Source organism: Leuresthes tenuis, unplaced genomic scaffold (genome assembly GCF_036924035.1).
Source record: "Leuresthes tenuis unplaced genomic scaffold, fLeuTen1.0.hap1 SCAF_23, whole genome shotgun sequence".
In the NCBI taxonomy this organism is placed as follows: domain Eukaryota; kingdom Metazoa; phylum Chordata; class Actinopteri; order Atheriniformes; family Atherinopsidae; genus Leuresthes; species Leuresthes tenuis.
In genome coordinates, this window is record NW_027325377.1 from 13,472,984 (window position 1) to 13,491,999 (window position 19,016).

At 42.0% G+C, this 19,016-nt stretch overlaps 2 protein-coding genes across 3 annotated transcripts in view; one reads left to right on the top strand and one right to left on the bottom strand.

Annotated features, from left to right (window-relative positions):
• The window catches only part of osbpl8 (oxysterol binding protein-like 8), a 67,250-nt gene extending 57,992 nt beyond the window's left edge, over positions 1-9,258 (bottom strand). The window contains exon 1 of one of the 2 annotated variants that reach the window (XM_072377934.1): positions 8,904-9,258. The gene's annotated coding sequence lies outside the window, so the exon portion shown is untranslated. The remainder of the gene's footprint in view (positions 1-8,903) is intronic. The other variant, XM_072377935.1, reaches the window with a different exon arrangement.
• Positions 9,259-12,289: 3,031 nt separating this feature from the next.
• The window catches only part of zdhhc17 (zinc finger DHHC-type palmitoyltransferase 17), a 30,552-nt gene continuing 23,825 nt past the window's right edge, over positions 12,290-19,016 (top strand). The window contains exon 1 of the mRNA XM_072377994.1: positions 12,290-12,365. Within this exon, the coding sequence (XP_072234095.1) occupies positions 12,303-12,365 (63 nt within the window). The 5' untranslated portion in view covers positions 12,290-12,302. The remainder of the gene's footprint in view (positions 12,366-19,016) is intronic.

The window sequence follows — 19,016 nt, forward strand, 5'->3', positions numbered from 1 at the left end:
GTCTTTAAGCTTGTCTGTTTCAACGTCCTCCACAATAAGTCAGAGCATCCCAAGGGCTCGGCTGGAGATGGTGCAAATACCCATTTAAAGAGGAATTGTTTAGATCTGCGTTATTGCCAAGCTTCAGTAACAAGGCGTGACCACAAGTTTTGTTTTTCTACTCTGTGTTCTACAGCGGAAATTGCACATTTCAATTGTTATTAATTCATTCGCACTTTCGTTCTGCATGTTCAAGAACACAGCCTAGAGCCAGTTTTTCACTCATATCTGGAAAAAGGTGGAGCTCTGTTGCACAATCGTCAACTCTACAGAGGCTCTAATCTCTATAATATCCATTCAGACAACAGCTGATAGAAATTCAATGCCATCCCTCTTAAGTGCACGTGCCTCATGTCTATTCAAGCTGCTATTCACACCTACTACAAACTGTAACATTTGGTACACCAACAGGGTCAAATGGAGCACAGCTCGACATCCTTTCTGTTGCTGACAGAGCAAATATGTGTGAGTCTGTGTGTGTGGAAGAGACACAACATGGTCTAACAGGGCAGTACTTCTGATTTTCTTATAAGTGGCTGGTTTGTCACTAGGCGCTTTTTTAAAAAGTCAAGCAGTTTAAAAGGTCTGAATAGTTTGTAACTTATATTAATATCCCTGAAACGATTCAGTAACACCTACTACAACACTTCAGCTCACTAACATCCCTTATCCGATTCCCCAGAGCAACCGGTGGATCCTAATACCAATTGGAAAGCGGGGGAATGAGAAGGACTCACCGCACTGAGTTTCAAGGACACTGTGGGAACCGCGTGCAGATCAGTCCGGTGAGAGGAGAGAGAACGGCGCTGCCTTCGATTTGAACTGACTCACAACACACAGCCGCAAACACAGAGAGGAAGATCACAGGAGGGAGCACGGCCATGGCTCCACTACAGACCTGCACAATGAAAATGCGTGTGACGCATGGAGCCTCAGTGGAATAATAGACGTGCGTTTGTGTGTGCGATACCTCTTGCATAACAGAAATGGTACGAGGCAGATTCTGCTCAACTGTGCAGCCATTTGCACAGCTATGAAACATTCAGGATTTATAGACACCAGGATATCAAGGGAAAACGGATTAAGAGTAAAGGTCACGAGCGATACTCCAATGACCCAACAATGACCTCAAAAAGGAGAACTGGAAGATGGTCTCACAGACATCGTGTCTACACGATTGGTGCCTTCAGCAGCTGGATGAACACGATTAAAATGAACGTCTCGGCGTGAGTATTTCGGCGAGAGCAATCTGCAGTCTAGCACCACACACATTCTGAGCAGCTAGCTGTCATCAGGCTGTAGTGTGATGTGACTTCAGAGAATTAGAAGCTTGCATTTTAGCATCCCCCCAAAGAGTGAGACTATTGCAAACAAGATGACAAAGGCAAGTGAAAGCAAACCAAAACACATAAACATAGCGGCACAGATGGAAACCGGTCCAAGGCGGCGTGCACGTGCACAAGAGAATGACAGGGGAGTGAACGGAGGACCTTACCTCATGCAGCCGGGGCAGCAGAAAGCATCGTCATATTCCACAACATTATGCTCCTCGAATAGAGGAAAAGAGACAAACGGACGGAGAGAGAGCTCAAGATGACATCACCATATTTTTTTTCTTCGTCCTCCTGTGAAATGTAGGCTACTGCTGCAAGGCGGCCGGTGTCAGCGACAGTGAGAGCTCCCTCTGTGTGACAGGCAGCACAGAAGGGTCTGCTCCACATACTGAATGAGCTTCCCCTGCTGTTCGGTAATGATGAGACTTCGATGTCTGTGAGCCAAGAAATGCCAAGACCCAAATCCTTCCAACAAAACCTAACGGAGCTGTCAAACATGCACTCAAACACACGGAGATAAAACACCTGAAATAGATTAGATTGGCGTGATCTGCCTTTAAATCATGATTATGGGTCCCTTTGAAATCAAGTGTATGCCGATACTGTTAAAGTCTTAGTCCCTCTTGAAAAATTGGAAAATAAGCTCTCACAAAAGAAACAGTACCGCACTTATAGAGGAAGCACTGAGGAGTGATGAAGAAATTCAACATTGCTTATAAGATAGCCAAAGACGAGACGCCTGCATTCACCTGCACCTATATTCCTGTTTACAATCATTTACATCACCAGCCACAAGTGTAAAAGATGACAGAAGAGCCGTCTTCTGTGAAAGTACGGGTGCAAATGATCTTTTCAAAACCGAAATACCGCCTGGAACAATCCACATGAGGGGAAAAATGAAAGGTTTCGCATGCAGAGCAGGAACAAGGCGAAGAAAAAGGGGGAGGAAGTTTAAAGCGTTTCTTCCCTTGATCATCATGAGGAATGTGAGATGAGTGGCAGATATAATGCATGAGCGTAGCAGGAACATCAAGAAAGCGATATTTGTTTCCCCTAGACCTGGATGCACATACCACTCTAACACCTCTCTATCCAGCTGTTAGACAAAACAGGCAGAGCGACTGCACAGAGTATCGTGCTAATGTGCTACGTAAAGGAGGAAGGACGCTGGGAGTTTCTGTGTTCCGAGCGATTTCACCTGTGTTACCCGTCGACGACGTCTGTGACATCATCAGCACAGTTTCTACCGAGCTTCAAAAGCATTTGTGGTGATCTCTGAAGGTTTCAATAACGCCTTTCTCTCTCTCAAAAAAAAAAAAAAAAAAAACGCCTGGAGTAGTATTCGCAGTATTCGTCACAATGTGGCACAGCCGAAGTTAATGCTCAAACAGCTCAGTATCGATAGTATCGATTTTCAGTGAACCTTTCCAAATGCCCTTTTCAATTTTGTGTCTGATGATGATTTCCAAACAAGTCACGTCTCCCCCCTGCACTGCTCTGCTCCACGTGCACTTAAAGGGCCCATGGCATGTTTTTTCCACGTTTTCTGGCTTATCTGCAGTGTTACAATGATGTCCTATCACCTTATACATGAATAAAAGCTTTTTTTTTTAGAATTCTATCACCTTAGAGTTTACTTTGTATGGTCAAATTCTCCAGCCAGAGTATGAACAATATGCACCGCGACCATTTTAAAAGTGGAAGTTTTCACCCCTCGACACAGGACTTTGTTCTTGTTTTTGGAGATATCTTCAGGAAAATGCGTTTTTGGTCGTGGGGACCCTTGGGTTGAGTTGAAACCCTTTCAGCGTCCCTTACGACTCAGCGATCTTGGATCAGTGGATGCAGGTTGTTGTTCCTGGCCGGCAACACCGCCACAAAAATGTACTTCATGGACGACAATTTGGTGAATAAGGCTTTTCGGGAAATTCGAGCTAAAAGTTGAAGCTGTTTCAACACTAAAAGGGAACAAGTCAGAACCTGAAACGGTGAGCGAAACTGTTTCAAACTACTGCGTTGTGTTGGCTTCGGGCATAGGAACACATTCAAAGACTGAAAAGGTAGCTAAGGGAGTTACCTGTATTTTGCGTTAATACATTTGTTCGCAAAGCAAACAAAAGTGGTAATTTGCTGCTTCTACAACTGCTCAGAAACACAATTACGCACACATGAAGGAATTACAGTACTCAGAGTTATAATGGGTGCAGAGCTCATCTGGAGGATAGAAGAATATACATAGAACTTTCCTGGAAAATCTTTTAAAAAAAGGCGAGTTTAACCTTTTTAATCTTCTAAATATTGAAAAAAGCTCAATTTACTTAAAGCTACATAAAAAAATCTATCTTTACTCTCACATTACCTGTTCATGGATTAAAATAGAATGACATGTCTTTTTTTGTAGCCTCAAGCTGCTACCCTGTGAGTACAGACGTCCCATTACAACTCTCCACTGTAACAACAATTGATACAGATCAAACTTGCTAATGAAACTAACTCAGTCGTCCTGTGGTAGCCAAGGCTGAAGCTCTCCCAGAATCTGCATGGACTTAAATTGGCTGTTTAGCTGGCTAATTCAAAATCCTGCTGTGCTGCCACAGTGGACACTAGAATCATGGTGCAAGTTCAGCCATCCTCTCCCTTGCACACCCCTGTGCTGGAATGCAGTTGCACCGAGTATTGGTGTCGAGGTCTGCAATGACGCCCACGCAAGCCTTAGAGCAACACTGCAGAGCGCAAACCTTAAATTTAAATGATTCTGACTCATTTTGAAGTCCTCTGACCTTCATTATGCACGTTCCCAGGCCTGAAACTTCCTCGCTGCGCCCCAAGGGGCTCAGATACCACACCGTATACCTTTGGTTTTTCCTTTGTGGTCTCACATCAAACACCAACAACGAGATGGCGACACACTTTGGCCGTAATTATGAAGAACAACAACAACAAAAAATCCTCAATGGCAGACGGAAATGAGGAAAAAGGAGGTTTGAGCAAGAGTGAACGTCAATCAGATTTTACTGCTGGAGGGAGCTCAAGAGAAAAAAAAGCAGGATGACAGACGCTTTGTTGTTGCTATGGACTGAAGCTGTGGTTGATTTCTATATAAAAATAATGACATACGTTTATGAACTCCAGACATTTACTTTAGTTGTGTGTATGACAGCTAACACGGAAAAAAAACATCATTACAATGTTATTACACGTCGCATTTTTGCTCGAAAATTTAAACGGAAGTTGTCACGGGCCTCAGTTGTGTTTCAGACTCGCTTACAGATAGAAATTAGAAACTTCTCTCACGATAAAGAGACCCTTTTGTGACGTGAAACTAGAAAAGGCACAAACTCCTTTCAAAATCCTCTTTCTTTCACCTTAGAAAATAGGCAAATAAAGCTTTGGAGTGAGCAGCTGGGAGAGCTCATCTGACCTTGGCGAAAGAAGCACAAGTCAGATTATGCCACAGTGATAAAAAAAACAGCCGTTTCGGCGAGATAGGAATGAAGAGGGAAAAAGATGTGAAAAAAATGTGTATTGTGCAGTCAGTTGTGCCCTAACCCATGGCAACAAAGAAAAACGAGTTCTATGAGAACAAGATAGTGCATGGCCAACGGCTTTATTCTTACATCTTTCAGTTAAATACCAGCAAAGATGAGCACAAAGCCTTCCCAGAGACTCACGAAGGCCTGCATCTGCATCACCCTCCAAACACGACATGGAATATTCGGCTTCATTGAAAAAATGCTTTACAACAAAGCATAAGCAACGTAATTCACTGATTATTAGTGACAGCTCCATCATTATCTTCTTCTTGTACCGGTTCTGAAGCTCAGCTGAAATATCCACAGTAGAATGCAAGGTGGGGTCACTGGTTTAAGCGGACTAACCAGTGTTTCCCAGACATAAGACTTTATTCGGGCGGGTCAACGTGGTTAAGAAACAGCAACAAGACTAGAGCTGTTTTATGCCATCTTAAATCTGACACAAACACACCGACAACAAACCTTCGACCGTCGCCAGGAGCGGAGGAAGGTATTGAGGTTGGCTTTTCCTGTAGGAACACTGCTCACAACTCCTCAGATTAGATGTTGCAGACGGTTCCACACCCTGTACCAAGTTTTTTTTTAATTCAGCTTGGCATTCATGAGTCATCTAATGAGTTTTTTCTTTTTTTGTGTGAGGTGTACTGTATTGTCTCGTAGTAGTCTGGCAGAATGTAGTGCCAGCTATGCTGCAAAGCAGGATTCCACTGTTAGTGTAAATTCTGGGGTCCGGCTCACTGCTGTAATGATTTAACCAGTGACAGCAGACAAGTTGTCAAGGCCTTCTCTCTTTTGGCTTTGGTTTTTTTTTCTCTTAACAAAAGCGCTTAATGAAAGTGAAACACACTTCCTCCATCAAGACAGACATGGCTCACCTTGCCTTGAACACAGAGCAACAGATTACTTTGGTATGAAATAAAATACCCATCAGGTTAACAATATCCCACGTGGGGAACTCCTATTGATTAAGCAAAAGCAGATGAGTGCTACATGAAGAAGCAGCAGTTCAGGTGGACAGAATTAAGGTTCCCGAATGGCCAAAGTTATGCTCTTAAGGTCTAATGTGGGTGGACAGTGATGTTAATGGGCAGGGACACTTAAAAAAAAAGAAAAAAAGAAGCTCTTTCATCAGTGGTCACAGTGTAAAGCTGACCCTGTCACCACTATAGACACGGCAAATGAACCAAATTAAAAGTGTGTTTGTTCGGTGCTGTTTGATGTATGAGAGCCAATGGCAGCCAAGCAACAATGAAATGAAAGGTACACACAGTAATATGGTTACATTGGGATTTAAACAGCTGTTTTCATCATTAAGCCTCAGCTAACCTTCACGTAGACGGTAATAAAGGCAGCTGAAGTACTCGCTGGGGAAGAGCAAGCTGAAATGTAGCCTCGTTTGTGTGCCGCTGTTGGATGAATCCACACTGGCGCGGGGTGGGAGGAAACACTCTCACTTTGAGCACATCTGGCATTTGCGGTGACAATCGCGATTATCAGGATTATCAGCCCAAACCACAGCCAGTGACCCGAGCGTCCCAGCTGGGAAGATTGGCCTGAACTCCTGCGCCGGACTCGGCTTTCCAATAACTTCATGAGCGTTGATGCATTAGTCACAGCCCCGACAAAATGTTGTGGGAACAGAAAAAAATAAGGCCTGCGGCAGCGCTTAGTGCTTAGTGAGAGCCGAGAGGGTTGTTTTGCTCACTCGTACTGTGGCTGTTGTAAAGCCCTTTCAAGTAAGTAAACATGACTTATGACTGAAAATGCAAAGTACATTTCTCACTTGTATACGGTTTACATCCCATTATATCCATCTGGTATCAGCTGAGATAAGCACTTACTGCATCCTTTGTAATTATTCATGAGCACAAATATCGGAAACTTTTGCCTACCTTGTCGGTTCAGAATGTTGAGTGCAGGAAAAGGAGCTGTTGCAGAATAATTTACGATTAGAAATGCATGAATTAAATGCAAAGGGTTGCCCCTCCCAAAAGCCTTTTATTCCAACCGTGCCGCTTTAATAGGAATCAGTCGGGTAAAGAGCAGCCAGCTACTGCTAGTCATGTACTCTTGATTAAGTGATCATCATCAAGTGTCAACACCTTCGTTAAATCAGCAATGTTGGCAGTTTGATGCTCTGGTATGTGTTGACACAATGCCAAAGAAGAAAGACATGATTTCCAAGAAGCAATTGTTGCTGCCCGTCAATCCGGGAAAAGCTTTAGGGCCATTTCCAAACAATCTGGAGTCCATCATTCTATAGCGAGAAAGATTATTCACAAGAGGACAACATCCAAGACAGCGGTCAATCTTCCCCAGGTGCGGACGTCCCAGCAAGATCACCCAAGGGTCAGAAGGTGTGACGACTGCAAAGTAGTAAAACCAAATGCAGCACGCCAGCATAAACACCTCAAACCAGCCGTGAAGCACGGCGGCGGAGGGCTGGTGATGTGGGCTTGTTTTTGCAGTCACAGAACCCGAAAGCTCTCAAATCTCAAGGAGCTGAAGCAACACTGTAAAGAAGTGGAGGCCAAAATTCCTCCACAATGGTATGAAAGACTGATAGTGTCATGTAGAAAACTATCTATGTTTCAACAAGCTGCTGCAATATGGGGTGAACTTTTTTTATACAAACCGTGAATATAAAAAAACCCCACAATGATCATTTTCACATGGCTGTATGTCTGGGATAGGATTTAAGAGGCTGATGTTGCTAATAGTATTAAATATCAAACGTCAAAGCCACAGAGAAATTATTTATATCCATTTTCCCCATTCAAAGTCCGCATCTGTGATACTATTTTGGTGCTCCCAAAGTAAACTCTGCATTCAAATTTCAAACTACATGCGTATACCTGAGCAGCAACGAGATATGGGTCGAAAAAGTTTGAATGGAAACTCCATTTCACTTTCAAATGAGCTGGTTTTTCTTGTAACCTCGCAGTGCGCTCCTTCATGAAAGTTTGCATGAAAAGTCTGGGATTGCCCTTCTTTACATGCACACAAGCAGTGGGTGGAAATGTGCAAATGCTGTATTTAGCCTGAGAAAACTCCAAATAGGCATCGGCAGACCGCCGCAAACTCATTTGATTTAAATCAGAGGAACAGCTTGACGTCTGATCATCTTCGTGTCAAAAAAGGCATCGACAATCCATTAAATGTAGGTGTTTGCTTCCATCTGAAAAAGCTAGAGTGGATGCTAAATACCCGAGCTGGGCTGAAAGAATGAGAAAATTATGTGAAATTGCAGGGTTGTGGGTGGGGGTTGTCCACAGGCTGATATCGGATATCAAGCCAGCAGCAACCGGATGCACCAGTTGCCTGACACAATTAGGAAGATTTCTCCAGTCCATCTCCTGTTCCTACTCCTGTCAGGTGAAAGTGGTAACAGAGCACCAGCACTGAGGAGACAGTGGACATGCAACACTGCAGCAGGATCATATGACTGAGGATGATGTAGGAGGAGGAAGGGGAGGGGGTGGTGACATGCAAACACAGAGGTGATATTATCTTTTTTTTTAAATAAACTTAAATTATTTAAACTTAAATATTCTAATCAATAATTGTCATATTGGTTAGCCACATACATTAACAAACTGGCCACAGCTTTTCAGTTAGTCACCCCTTGCAGAAAGACAAACGTCGTCCTGAGAGGACGGTTTCAGTGAATTAGCTAACGATAATCACTTGTAACTTGATGCGGGACATTTCTATGCATGGTTTCGCCCTCACGCACGACTTAAGACCTACGCGGAGACGCCGGAGCGGAGGGAGACGAAGAAGCTGCCACACGTTCACATCAGCAACGCTAATCCTGATTTATTACATAATAGTACGCAATGCTCGACTGCAGTGTCAAGGCAGTCCCCCCCAGCCACAGAGACGCATAAAAATTAGCTAGCGTGAGGTTAAAAAAAAAAAAAACAGTTGGAGATAGAAGGTAGAATTTGGGTTTGTAGGTTTTTTTGTTGTTGTTGGTTTGTTGCTTGGCACTCACCTTTGCTTCGTTGGGGGGTCTCCCAACGGGTGGAGTTGAAAGGCTCACGGGAGAAAAACGCCGGTTGGAAGTATTAACGCAATACTCTGAGGCGTATGTCAGTCTGCTAACTGTTAGCTGTCGACGTTTAATGTTTATTAACGTTCCTTGGGTTTCACGGGCGGCCGCGGGTGATGCCTCGCGCTCTCCTCGGCCCAGCGACGTCACGTCGGTCCAACATTGAAGTCTGAGAGGGTTTTAATTTAACTTGAGAAATTCTGTGATATCCTCCGCTGATTGTTCACCATCAATTCTCAGACTGTTTGTTAGCCATCAGTGCGCTTGCACGATTCCGTCCTGGGTTTGAGTAGGCACTGTTAAGCAACCGGAAAGCGCACTACTTCCGGGTTTAATTGTCAAATAAAAGTACGTAAACATCACTTGTTAATTTCGTGTTAACATTGTTATACATCTAAATTTAAATAGTCTGTGTGCGCCTCGTTTGGGTTTTAACACTAATTAAATTGTACACTTAAGCTCCTTTTTTTAAAGTAAAGTATTCCTCACAAGAGGATGAAGAAGGTCATAACATTGTTATTCCACATTGGAAATCTGAACCAGGGCTCTCAAGTCTCACGGAATGAGCGTGAAAGACCCCCATCCCTGCGACCCGGGGTGGATCTGAACGATGTTCATTACTGGACACCTCCTTTCTTATTTCGTAGTTTATCTTAATAATATTTGCTAAGCATGCTGGTTTCCTTCTGCGCCCCTATTTTTCTCGCTTTCCCTTGACACGTTGCTTATGACGTTGACATACTGAACACTGAGTATGTAATGTTTGTTGGATTGCTCCTCTCTGCTTGTTTTCTTGTTGTCACTGTGGTGAACGCCAATACTTTGTTTTATACAAAATGACATAGATACAGAAATGCATCTCATTTTACGTAGTGATTATAAAGAGGAGTTTATTTTCATCCTATACTTTCATTTCTTCAGGAATTTATTTTGAAGGGCACACGCCATGTATCCGATGTAGGGTTCATAACAAGGGAAGTGACACAACCACTGACACAACTTGCTTCTGTCCAGTGATTGTCTGAATTTCCTGGCTGAACAGGTCATAAACACGTGACCAGTCACTGATTTCACTTTAGACGCACATCTACTGAGGCCGTTGAATCCTTTCCAGAGTTATGAGTCTCACGTCACACTGATTTATGATAAACGGCGTATTTCATCTCCTGCAGTATTCCCTCTCAGTAAACTGATACATTTATTCTTACAATTCAAATATGGAACCAACAACGGCAGCAATTTATTCTGAAATCATATTTTTTAATCCATTTGAAATTATCAACTATAGTATTCTCGCTGTGGTCTGTCCAGAGTAACTGTTGTAAACCTACTATCATTTTAGAGAAACGAAGTATATCGTTATATGTGTAAATATAGACTATATCCTATGGTAATATGAAAGAAACATCTTTATAAACCTGTATAGGTTTCAGGAAGCTGTTTTCAGCTGAGGAACTTGTCATATTTTGGTAAATGATGACATCTGGTGGCTGTTGGAAGGTTTGCTTTGGTAACAATATGAATGATGGGACAGTAGTCAGTCAGTGTCTGTAACACATATAATTAATGCTATTAATACATATCACATCTATTACTATTCCTTAACATTATCACAGCCACAGTCAATGTTTTAATGATAGAAATCTAATTGCATTTCTTCACAAAGTTGTGCACATTTTACACGTATGCAGCAATGACAAAACGTCATGGGTTATTTATGATCAAATTGCTCCAGTGTTGACCCGTTCACTCTGCAAACAAAAATCAAAGCCATCTCCAAGATGCCAGAATTTTAAGGCTTTTATCGGACCGTATCACTAGCTTCACATGTGACTTGGTGCACAGAGATGGTCAAATTAAAGTGGAACACAACACATCAGATTTTTGTACCCATAATCTGAGAAATAAACTCCCAGCCTCATTTCCAGATGTGTTGGGAAGTTTTCTAAAAGGAAACAAAAACTTGAATCTGTAATTTGTGGCAACCTTTATCGAATAGATAAAGCTCTTTTTGAGCGATGATGGCTCATGACTCAACACTTTGTGTCAAGGATATCAATGCAAAATTAGTTTTTTCCACATCTACAGTGCAAAATATTGAGAATAGATTCAGGGAGTCTGGGAAAGCTCAGTGTACAAAGAATAAAGACGAAAAACTTCTGCTGCGTGCACGTAACCCGCAACCGTGTTCAGGAGTACCTCGTTAATCACTTTTCGCTTAACAGAATCCACCGATACATCTGGAAGTGTGACCTGAAACCATTTCATCCAAAGAAGAAGGCATATATCATATTTGCACAAAAAGACCAAAGTGGACACAAGTCCACATTTCAACCGATTATGAAAATAACATAAAAAGGAAATTTGGATCTATGTGCCGAAGACAAGAAATGATCATCCAGCAAAAGGTAAAAAAATATATATATTTATGGTATGGGGCATGATTTACTTGCATACCTGTGAAGGTACCACTAATGAAGAGGTGTATGTTTGAATTCTGGAGACATATATGCTACAGTTAAAGTGACACGGTCATCGTTTTTATCAGGGGGACAATGTCAGACCTCACTGCGTCACTTAACAACGTGGCTTCATAAACACAGAGAGTGCACGCGTTTCATTGGCTTCACCGGAGAAAGAGTTTATAACGCCAATTGACTGTTGAGCGGGTGAAATCTTGTTTTCTGCTAGAATTGACATTGATTCTTCGTGCAAACTCGGACAAATAGTATTGTTAGTATTATTATTTTCCCAAACAATTAAAAAAGAATAATTAAAAGGAAGGCTGATGTAACACGATGGTAAACAAGTCTCTGTGTGGCAACTTATTTTGAGTTTGCTGCTGGCATCAAATTCTAGATTTGCTTTGATTTTCCAAATACAATGAAGATGGCCAGTGAAGACACTGAAAAATAATTTCCCTCATACATAATTTTGTTTGATAAAGATTCAAACAAAGGTATTTTAGAGAATTTCCCAACTTTTGTGACAATGAAGCTTTTATGGTTGTTACACACAAGGCTGAGGAAATTAAAGGAAGATAAAACAGAATATATTTCCTTTATATTCTGTCTTTATAGTTACATTATACACCAGAAGTTGCCGTTTTCAGTAAGGCACTTGTAGTGTGTTCGGGGTATTTGTTCTTGTGTCAAATTCAAGTTTATATGTGTTTTATTGATATAGAGGCTCCACTTGATTTTTTCTTGAGTGTGTGTGTGCGGTGGCTTGTCCATCGTCAGTAATTTTGACAGCAACTCTATCCTCCTCCTCCTCCTCTGTTTGCTTCTTCCTTACGCAGCCTCTTGTTTCCCACAATGCTCAGCGAGCATCACCACCAAGATGGCCGACGCTATGGAGGAATATGAGAAAGAAGCTGGCTGCGTCCCTATTCTCCATCCTGAGGTATGCTCATTGACTTACACGCCTTCGCGTGGACTCACGAACACACACAATGCTTGTTACACCGGTTTGCGTGTGGGCGACTGTGTGGTTTTAACGGACTATTTTTGGAAACTCCGATGCCCCTTCATAACCATCAGTGGGGGGTGGCAGCCAGCTAGCGATGCTAAAGCTGCTAACGCAACCCCCCTCCTTCTGCTGCATAGTCAGTAAACGCTGGACAGATGTCGATGTTAATGGTAGCGTTGGGCTCGGTTGCATTTCCTGTTGTGGTGACGGAGCGCACATTGTAAACAAGGCTGTGCCATCAAGTAATTGGTGCCAAACATGTTTATGTCTAACCCTTACAGTCAAACGGTGTTAGCTTTGTAGCTAAACTTGCAGTGCTGTGTGGTTATGTTGACGCTAGCTGCCGGGATGTAAATTGGCGTCAAGTGCATGTTGGTGTCTCAAGCGTTTGCGTTCAGTTAGGGGTCATAATATGTTTTTTCTAACAACAAGATGTGGACATAAAGTACTTCGACAGACAGTTTGTCCCCCTGTTTAGAAACGTCTGTCAATATGTCATCCAGCATTCATTGGCTGTGTCATCTAAAACCGCAGGAGTTGCAATGTATGTAATGTGCCAAGATACAAGAATTGCCGTTTAAACCATTGAAGCTGTTGAAAAATCCGTCAATAATTGCAGACATCTAGCGTGTTCGTGCACATCAGCTAAACACACAGGCTAACATTGTAGGAACGTAGCCATTCCTCTCGTGTTGCAGATATCTTTACGTTGTTGTACTATTTGCACATTTTAATTCCAAAGTATATCCTTATAGGTACCTCTGTCAGTTTTTTTTTCAAAGAATAAAGTTTGTATTGATGATTGTATGCATTTATTACATACCTCTAGACCAATGACATATACAGTACATATATAATTTGTACTTGCATCACTTGTTTTATGTCAATTTGCTCACCTTCCAATTTGAGATTAACTGAGGAAATTTATCAAGCCTTAAATTAGCGAAAATTTTCATTCTACATAACTTGACCAGTAGGAATAATCTACAGTTGTAAGTGTGGAAACTAATTTGGCTTTATTGCTGTAAGGACTCAGTTGTTAATGGTTAATCTCAGCTTTATAATATGTTTTAAGTAGGCAATAAAATCTCTTTTGCACTTTACCTCATATTTTAACGTAAATGCTTCATCACACATTGAGAGGACCAGATAAGTTGGTCTGCTTTGATAGAACAGCATCATGGTTGGTGAATAGGCATATTAGTTTCAGCCAGTTGTTCAATTATAAACATAGTTTTGTCATTTCAAATGATTTCCTGGCCCCACGACTTAAGAGTTACCTGCACTGAGGGGGCCTCAGTGGGTTTTCATTTTGCAAACTTGTGCCACATTATGCATACTGGGCCCAACCTGGTTATTAGTTGATGTTATCTGCTTGGCAGAAAAATCAATCGGAGGTTGTCTGTTTGGTGTGTGCTCCAATGTTTACTGGCAGTTTTGTTTTACTTCTTGGTTTGTGTCCAGGGGGCTGTGTGAGCCAATTTACCCCCTGGCTTGGTCGCCAACTGTTTAACCTGGCGTGGTGCAATCAAGATGATTCACGATTTAATGTCTTGTCAGTTCCCCAAAGATGCTGGCAGAGAAATGAGCGTACTTGGAGAAAAAGGGTTTGAATGGTTAAGATCGTCTGATGTTTTTTTGCCAGTTGTAAGAAGGGAGTGAAGGGAGTTTTTGCTACTAAAGTTATACCCATGTTGACATGTGATCTTGCTTGCTCATCATATGTCATCCAACACCCTACCCTACCTGGTTGCATGTGGGTCAGACATTACTAGGCTTTATTGATCCTCTGGCTCTGTTGGAATCAGCAGAGCCAGTGTTTAGCCCCATATCTCCATACCAGCTTTTTTTCGAAGTTGCTAAATTTAAATTATTCTTTAGTATAACCTCTGATCACTGATCTGGTCCTTAGCAGGCCTTAGAATTAAGTAAAAAGATGTAACCTCAGATGAACAACAACACATGGCATATTACACAGTATCATTATATATTTTACAAAAGCTAAACCTAAATGCAGGAGACGTGTGTGGATGACTAAAACACCCCATGGTTTAATAGCCCTTTGAATCTCCCTTAGCGACAGAAACTTTTCCCACTCTTCTTGACACAGTGCCAAAGAGAAAATACATAAGCATTAATCTTGAAGATGCAATTGCTCCTGCTCACCAGCCTGGTAATGGCTATAAGGCCATTTCCAAATTGTCTGAAGTTTACCATCCTACAAGAGAAAATTGTTTGGGTAGTGAGTATTTAGTTGTCCCCTTGAAAAACTGCAAAAAAACAAGAGTTGCATCTCAGACTCTACAGGCCTCAGCATGTTAAATATTAAAATTCATTACAGTACAATGAGAAAAATTGTTGCAGGAGAAAGCCTCTTCTATCTAAAAAGAACACAGCAGCACAGCTTAGGTTTGCAAAATTGGATCCAAACAAACCATACAACTGGAACAATGTCATTTGGACAGACGAGAACAAATTGGAGATGATTGGTCTTAATGCACAGCATCACGTCTGCTGAAAGCCAGACCCAGCACATCAGCACAAACGCCTCATACCAACTGCCAAGCATGGTGGTGGAGGTCTGATGATTTTGGCTTGTTTTGCAGCCACAATACCTGGGTACCAGGCCATTTGTCCAGCCATTTGTTGTAAAATGTGGACAAAAATTCCTCATCAGCTGTTTGAGTGTCTGATGATTTACAGTAAACAGTTACTTAAAACGATTGCTGACAACGGTGGCTGTGCAAGCTATTGAATCATTGTTGGATATACTGAAGTTTTCACTGCCTGAGGTTGTAATTGCCTAATTTTAGATTATGTCCTGAAATGTACGCCTCTTTAGGGTGTTGTTCTTTCTTCTTTACTGCAGATATATACTTTCACACCCAGTCCACAATACCTGACTATAAACAAAGTGGTTTCTTCCTGTCCGACTTACACGTGTGATAGATTTACACGCCTCGTCTTTGTTTTACGTAACACTAAAGTCTCGACTGACACAATCAATCTTCTGTTAGCCCCTGCTGATTGTACTTGGGAAAGATAAGTTCATCACAGGGTGGGTTCTCATCACAAGTGGAAATGGAATTGCGACAACAGTCAGAGAGGAGCTGATGATTTCTTTTTCTTTTTCTGTCTGCCCCCATTGACACGGTTAATTGTTGGGGATTCCTTCCTTTTTGATTATGTGGCTGTCACTTGAACTGATTGTGAGGACGGAGAAGCTGCGTCCAGAAAGTGTCTAGAGCAGTAGCATGTGAGATTGTGGGAACTTCTCGTGGAGATTTTCTACCCAGTACCCTAGAAGGGAAGATCCAGTGGCATTTTCGCTGGTATGATATAGTATTCCCAGAGATTAATGTCATTCATTAAAAAGAGCACTCTCCATTTTTTTCTTGTAGATATTTTCAATTAGGACGACTACTTCCTCTACTTAATTACAACCGTGAGCAACAGAGCCTTAGTGTTTATGTATTTAGCAGACGCTTTTATCCAAAGCGACTTACAAATGAAGATATAACAAGCTATATAAAAAGCTAACAATAAACTACATAGAAGGAACCCACTAGTCCAACTCTGTCAGAGGTGACAGAGTATAGATAGGGTGCAGGCATAGAAGGAAGTGCAGAAAGATAAAGTGCAGAAATAGAGGGGGTAGGTAAGTACAAGGTAAGTGCTAGGATAGGAGATGCTCTCTAAAGAGCTGGGTTTTCAAGAGTTTCTTAAAGATAGACAGGGACGCCCCTGTTCTGGTAGCGCTCGGTAGGTCATTCCACCATCGTGGAACAACACATGAAAAGAGTTTTGATTGTCTTAGGCGTGGTGTAGGCACTGCTAGACGACAATCATGGGACGAACGGAGGGACCGAGTTGTGACATAAGCCTTTGCAAGAGCATTCAAGTAGATGGGAGCCTTTCCATTAAGCACTTTGTAGCTAACATCAGTGACTTGAATTTGATGCGGGCAGCTAAGGGTAGCCAGTGGAGTTCAATGAACAGAGGGGTGACGTGTGCTCTTTTAGGCTGATCGAAGACCAGACGCGCCGCCGTGTTCTGGATCATCTGCAGAGGTTTCACTGCACAGGCTGGGAGACCAGTTAGGAGAGTATTGCAGTCGTCAAGGCGGGAGATGACCATGGCCTGCACCAGGAGTTGGGAGGCATGTTGGGTTTGGTATGGTCTGATCTTTCTTATGTTTAGTAATGCAAAGCGGCATGAACGAGCAACCGAGGTAACGTGATCTTTGAAGGTTAGTTGGTCATCAATCATGACACCCAAGTTTCTAGCAACCTTTGATAGAGTAAGATATAGGGATTCAGTTTGGATGCAGATGCTGTGGTGTATGGTTGGTTTGGTTGGGAAGACAAGCAGTTCAGTTTTTGGGAGGTTAAGTTGGAGGTGATGGGCTTTCATCCATGTTGATATGTCAGAGAGACAGTTAGATTCGTCCTGAGACCCGTGTGGTCGCCAGGTGGGAATGACAGATAGAGCTGGGTATCATCAGCATAACATTGGTATGAGAAGCCATGTGATCGGATGATCTGTCTTAGATCTGTGGCAACACTTTGTAGCTTAGTTTATTCCTTTCAATCCAGTCAATGGAAACCTGACATCACTGACATTGATTTCTTCCTGCTTTTCAAAAATCCTTTTAGATTTGCTTTGCTCGTGCTAGCGTTTGAGAAACAGCCAGCGCTTTAATTAGACATAGACAGATACAAAAATACAGGAAAAGTTTAATGCTTAAAAGATTAAACAATGTAAAATCATCAAACAGTGCTGTGTGGTGGCCCTAACAAGGTTTTATTACAAAATGCATCAATCACAATGACACATTGTCTTTGTCCAAAGTTTTTTTTTTTTATTCTTAAATAAGACAAATAGTCTGCCATAAAAAAACAGAAGCAACACGGCCTCCCATTTTGTAAATCATATACTCTGCAGCCTTTCTCATGCACATCAACCTGTCATCATAAAAATATTTGTCACACGGTTGTAGCTTGATCGTATATTCTGATAATTTCCTGCATGCCCGTACAGGCCCTGCCTTCGAGTTGCTTCGCTCTTCAGCAGGATGCCGCTTGGAATCTGGGTCAGTTTGGGGATTGTAGAGGCTAAATGTATGCGACACCTGAGCTGGAGCATCAGAATTTTGATTGCTAATCAGAAAGTCCTTTCATCTTATTTCACCACGCTTTGTTTGTTCTTCTGTCTAAATGCAAACATTTCCTCTATTCATATATATATAAATATATATATAGCATGCAAGCATTTTGTCATGAAATGCACATAAAGGCAGGGGACATGCTTGGTCTCTCGATCTGATACTTCACTTGTGGCGCACTGAAAAATGCAGATTCTGTTTTCTTGGAGCATTCTTGTCATCTCCCCCATAAGAATAGCGCTTCTCCACTGCCTCTCCCTGATCCGTTGCTTCCAACTGTGCCTTGAGTATTGAATTAGCCCCTCTAAATGACTCTAATTTCAGACGAAATTTGATTGTGAGCTATGGCTGCAGCCAGTGAGAGAAAGAATCAAAACAGCAGTCAGTGCAGTCTGGTTGCAGGAAAATAAAAGGAATAAATCAGATATAGGGAGAAAACAAACGTATCCTTTTTTTCTTCTTTTTTTTTTGCTTAGTCCCTTTCATATTGAAATGTGTAATTGTTGGTCCCTCACTGTGAAGGTGATATCTTCTTTTACTTTTGCTTGCTTCAGTAATAACTCCCACCATCAATTCTGCTGTCATACGAAAGGCAAGGATTTTTAGTGGTGCTGTCAAACATTTTTAGCCCAAGACATATGACCACCACCCAGTGGGGACTGGTTGCCATATGTCCCACTAACTACTTTCGCTGACTAAAGCCAAGCCTGACACGTCACAAAAAAAAGCCTAAAATGAGTGGCTAGTGTCAAATGGATTATATCTTTCATTGTGTGTTTCATTACTACTAATTGGATGGATCACCAGTTAGCCGGCATATCAAGAGGCATAAAGAATGCGCAGGCTGCAAATATCAATGTGGTAATAAATGCCATCCTCAGCTGTTTAAATGGCAGAGATGACAGAGGACGGGGGAGGGAGAGTGGCTGCACTAACAGGGAAAGGGTCAAAGGTTATCTCCACAGAAGGAGACGATTGGAGAAAGTGGCTTAACATCTGGTACCTCTTTGTCTTCTCCGTGTTGTTCGACTTTTGCCTGACAAAAACACGTCTCTCCCACAATGGAATCTCCAGATGAGGGGAACGGGTTTGAGTTCCATATTTTTCCTGGGTTTCAGTTTGCAAGTCTGTGAGGAAAACAGGCTCAGGCAGTCATGGTCATAACTGAGTGATTTTTTTCTTCTTTTTCTTTTCATTCTGGCAGCTAAACCTGTCTGACTAGCATGTGGGTTAGTTCAAATGGATCACACGGATGTATGAAATGACCAAAACTTGGCAATACGAAAATTTCCTGGAGGCTCTTCACATTTTTAAAAGTAGGAGGGGGAAATAAAGTTAAGTTATTCACCTTCCGGTCTCCTCTGTCACAGCCTTCCTCAATGTGAAGCCAAATCTCAGGTTATCAGGTTACAGCTTATTTT